This window comes from Frankliniella occidentalis, unplaced genomic scaffold, assembly GCF_000697945.3.
Source record: "Frankliniella occidentalis isolate FOCC.00 unplaced genomic scaffold, Focc_3.1 Scaffold223, whole genome shotgun sequence".
In the NCBI taxonomy this organism is placed as follows: Eukaryota; Metazoa; Arthropoda; class Insecta; order Thysanoptera; family Thripidae; genus Frankliniella; species Frankliniella occidentalis.
The window spans coordinates 97,691-102,381 of record NW_026267349.1 but is presented as its reverse complement, the minus strand read 5'-3'; the positions used below and the strand labels follow the sequence as shown (position 1 = coordinate 102,381).

Sequence of the window (4,691 nt, the reverse complement as noted above, 5' to 3'; positions counted from 1 at the left end):
CACCGCCCCGCTCCGCCCCGCCCTGCCCCGCCTCGCTCCTTATCACCCTTTGCGCAGCTCCCACACTCAGGTGGGTCCTTTATCCTCCGGACCGAAGCGACGCTGCTGTGACGCACCTAGGAAAATGTAGCAAATGACGTAATAACGAGGAGAAAAAAAACACAAACCAGGAGTTTTTAACATTTTTCTTTTCCTTACCAAATGCTGTTTCCAGTATCTGTTTCCGATTCTTTTGATTTATTGTTTTTATTCTTCCCGACTCACTAAACTGATTGAGGTAATTACGGAATGCTCTCGTGTATTTTGTATTTCGTGGAATCAGGCCAGGCGTCTCTAGGGCAGTGACGGGACTGCTAGTCGTCGGCAGCCGACGGGGCTAGGTTTCGTTTTGCTGTGCGTTTTTGCACCCTTTTGGGTCGCGATGTCCACTCCCCTCCGTCCCCACCCCTCTCTGTACAGCTCCAGCGCTTTTGATGATGACCCGACCACTTGAACAACTCATCCGCATTATATTTTTTAATGTCGTGCTATTTTTGTTTTCATTTGTCGAGTTTGTCGGTGTCATCGATTATCTGAAGATGAACTGATTGAAACCTTGCAAAAAGTCGCCGCCCAAATGTGTTTTACCAAAGTAAACTGTCGGTGGAGTCCCTTACTGTGTTAACCCAGGTGTGTGTACGTACATGAACACACTTAAGTTTTGTGAACTCTTCTATAACGCAGCGTAGTAAAATATCTGCACCTGCTCTTCTTGCATATTTTTTTAAAAATATTTACTGTATTTAGGAAATAAAACATTTGGGGGGTATGCAGGAGGGTATAAGTCATACAAGTACCATTGGGTTTGCAGGTCTTTTCTCAAACTCGCCAGTTGTCAGGGCTTTCCTCTGAAATGTCGGGAAAAAATGGTGGAAGGGAGGGGCCGGTGAGGAGACCGGAAATCCGAGAAGACTTGGATGCGGGGAGCGACGGGGTGAGGTGCAAGTGAACGGGCAAGAGAGGGGGAGGGTGGCGGGCGGCACTAGGGCGAGTGGGGGGATTAAATGCCTAAGGGTGGAGAGAGAGAGAGGTATGGAAATGGCTCACTCGCTCACTCAATTTCCCACAATATCCGCAAACGAACCAGACTTCGGGTGAAAATAAAAGTCGTCACAGTTGGCAAGGGTAGGGTTCACGAAGCCAGCAAAAGCACCTCGCCGGCCTTCTTGTTCTTGTTGTTGTTGTAAGTATATCGTCCCGAGTGTGCCAGTCAGAGTGTGCCGGCCTGCGGGAGGCACACCTGTGCCGTGTGCCTTTGTGTGCTTTGTGCACCGGCGGTGGCCAGCAGGCCGAGCCAGCTAGGCCGCCCCTAGGCCGCCACACTAGCCGCCCCTAGCCGCCGCCGCCGCCACCCCGCCCCGCCCAGGCGCTGTTGCCGGACTGCAGCCGAAGGGTGGCGCTGGCGCTGGCTGGCGCTGCAAGGGGTGGCTTCGGCGGCCGGGCCGGGCCGGGCCGGGCCGGGGTGGCGCTCTGGGGCAACGACCTCGCGGCTCCACGTGGCGGAGCTGCTGGCGGAGCACAGCGCAGCACCGCGGAGCCTAGGGAGCGCCGCGGAGCGCAGCCAGGGCGGCCTTGCCGAGCCGAGCCGAGCCGGGACCGTGGCGGAGGGTGGCGCGCCGGCCGCTGTCAGGAGCCGAGCCGGCCGGGCCGGGCCGGGCCGTAGGGGGCGCCGCAGGGCACCGCAGGGCATTGCAGGGGGAGGGAGGGAGGGACCCGCCCCGGGGCTGATCCATGCCGTTGCAGGGGCTGCAGGGGGCCCCTGCGCCTAGCCCTGCAGGCTGTATCCGGCCCCGCAATGTGTGGGGGATGCCCTGCCCTGCCTGCTCCGTCCTGCTGCGTCTGCCGGAGCAAAAGCTCAGCTCCGCCTCCCGCGCAGAGTTTGAGAGAGGGTTCAACTTCAATCAGCGCCCACCTTTATGCATCATGTTGTGTACAAGACTTCTCAGAATCTTAAACAGCCATTAGATATGCACAATTTCATGCATATTTTGTACATAATTATACTTAAAAATCGTTCATGTGTATGATATGATGGCTGTACATAATTGTGCTCCTTTATGCGCAACAAAATGCATAGGGGCTTAGTAGGGTGCTGCACTTTAAAATAAAAGTCTACAAAAGTACGCTTTGTTTTTACGGAGGGCACGGAGGAAAGCTTCGGTATACGAAGCAAGTGCTTTGTGTTTCGGTTGCTGCATAGCTCCGAATCAAAGTCTTCACAATGAAGCAATGTGCTTTGAAAAGGACTTTTCCGTTTCCGGGACTTTTCTCAGCGTGCATAGCCGCCCAAATGTTTTATCGCCGACGTTTTGCTGGCGAACACCACTTGAACCCCCACCTCGCCCAATTCATCCCCCAGTTGCGTCGTTCGTTACCACCTGCGGCTGACGAGGGCTTGCGCCTCATCGCCAAGATCACGTTACGTGGTGTCCGTGCTTTGGAGCCCCCTCCCACCCGCCGCTGCGTGATCGAAAAGAAATGAACGCATGAAGTCCGCCCCGCCGCGGTGGACTGTAAAAGTTCTACGCAATCTGTCCATGTTTATAGGGACAAAATTGCATACCCACGGTCCCTTTTTTAGGAACAAAATCGTCCCAATCTTTATTCAGACTTATTCAGACACACGCGCGGCAACTCAACTTACTGCCCGGTGTGGCGCGGGGACACTCCGTAGCAACTGTACAAAAGTCTGCGGACTGCGTTGCATAACGAGAGCAGCGTCAGTGACGGGCCGGAGCTTCATCCCCGTTTAATTAAAGTATCGAGAGTCGAAGCGACGCGCGGACGTCGACCCGTCGACCCGGCCTGCGGCCCACCCCGCCGGTGCAACCTTTTGATTCTCTAGCACCCCCCCCCCCTCCTTCTCCTTCCGCCCCCTCCTACCCCCGCCCCTCCTACCCCTTCGTATACTCCGATGATGCCATTTGCTTTTGGCTTTCGGCCCCTCGATGTGTCTATTTCCGGTCCGGTTGGGGGTGTCACGTTGCCGCCGCACCACCCTCCCCATCGTGTACGTGTGTGTGCAGTGCTTGATGTATAGTGCCATGGGTGCACACCACCCTCCTCCGTCGTGTACGTGTGGTACCGGGTCGCCGCGCGTATGCTGGTACTCCTGCAGCACCAATTTCCATCGTGTGCAAAAATTACTTGATCGTTCCGTCTCTTTCTGCCCGCAGGCGACTGGGCAGCGCCGCAGCTCACCGGCCCCATCAACGGTAAGCCCACAGTAATAACTATATCAAAAAAATATATTAAAAAAAAACACAACTACGAAAAGTTTTGCTCCCATCATTTTACGGACGGGAATCAACTGCTCACTCGATACGGTTTCCAGCTGTTTCCAGTGGTGTTCGGTTGGATCCAGGCTAGTTTATTATTTGTAGTGCGATCCGCCTGTAAAAATTGCAGGCAACAGGCGTGTCAAGCCATCAAATCAGCCCGGCGCCTGTTCGGAAAAACGTGTAGTTTTTACTACGCGTTTTCTGCTTCAAGGGCGTCTAGACCGTTTCGCATCTTCATTTTGCGGACAGTGTAGTGTGCTAGGGTGGGTTTGGTTAGGGCCCATCGCTGGCTGCGCCAGAGCTGCTGGGGGAGAGGCTTACGCCCGCTCGGCCCCAGAGGGAGGGGAGGGTGGATGGAAGGGGAGGAGGAGGAAGGGGATGAGCCGCGAGCGAGGATGACTGAATAGGGCTCCGGGGCTTACACCGGCAAGCGTTCAGCCGCAGCGCAGTGGAAAAATTACAATTTAGCTCGGCTAAGTTATTGGAATATAGCTGTTCCCCCTGTTACCCCCACTCCGCCCCCCTCCCCCCTCGCTCTGCCTGTCGCTTGCTCGCTCACCGGTACTACTTGGAAGTTGCTGCTCTCGCTGTGACTCGGGGGGAAGGGGGGGGGGGTGCTCGCTGGAGGCGGTAGAGGGGAGGGGTGTTATTAATTAAGACCAAAATTGGGGGGGGGTGGATTCCTGGAGAAGCCCGAGCTGATTGGGTTCGATAACCATGGAGAGCAAAACACAGTCTGTTTTATTAATATGCGGGTCGTTACAAAAACAACGGTGGCGAGAGAATAAGGCTGCGCTCGTCAGCACGAACCGCGTGCACCCAGAGAAATGAAAAGGCAGTGGCAACCACCCCGTATGGTTTCTTCCTTCAGGGACAGCCACAAAGTGATGGTTGCCCGCTGCCCCCGAGGGAGGCACTACCGTACGATAGGGCTCTCTACTTCTCTGGGTGTGTAGCATACACCATGTATACCACGTCCAGCACTAGCTGGGGCGCGGGGGATGGTCCGCTGGCGGCCTGACGTCCCACCGAAGTTGCCGGTGATTCAAGTTCATGTGAACTGACGTCTTAACCCCTCAGTGAAGTTGAAGTTGACGTCACGAGTTGTTTCCAAAGTCGGGCGGCCGCCGTGATACTGCTCACTCAGCCGGGGGGAACATTATGCCATGCGCCGGTGGCGTCAGATGAGCGCGCTGGCGCGAAGAGAACGCCCCGTGAGAACGCCCCTCGCCACCCCCTACTCTCCTCACCCCGCCCCTGCCTGTACCGGTGTTGTCGTGGATGCAGTATTTGCGCACGAAGGATTCAGCATTCGCCTTTGTCTTTGGCTCGCTGTAGTGTGCCGGGTGGGGCTGGGAGGCTGGGACGGGG

At 56.0% G+C, this 4,691-nt stretch overlaps 1 protein-coding gene across 1 annotated transcript in view; it reads left to right on the top strand.

Annotated features, from left to right (window-relative positions):
- The window catches only part of LOC127748723 (cytoplasmic polyadenylation element-binding protein 2-like), a gene marked incomplete in the record, with an annotated part of 85,781 nt that overhangs the window by 72,052 nt on the left and 9,038 nt on the right, over nucleotides 1–4,691 (top strand). The window contains 1 exon segment of the mRNA XM_052272744.1: nucleotides 3,216–3,254. Coding sequence (XP_052128704.1) covers nucleotides 3,216–3,254 — 39 coding nt within the window.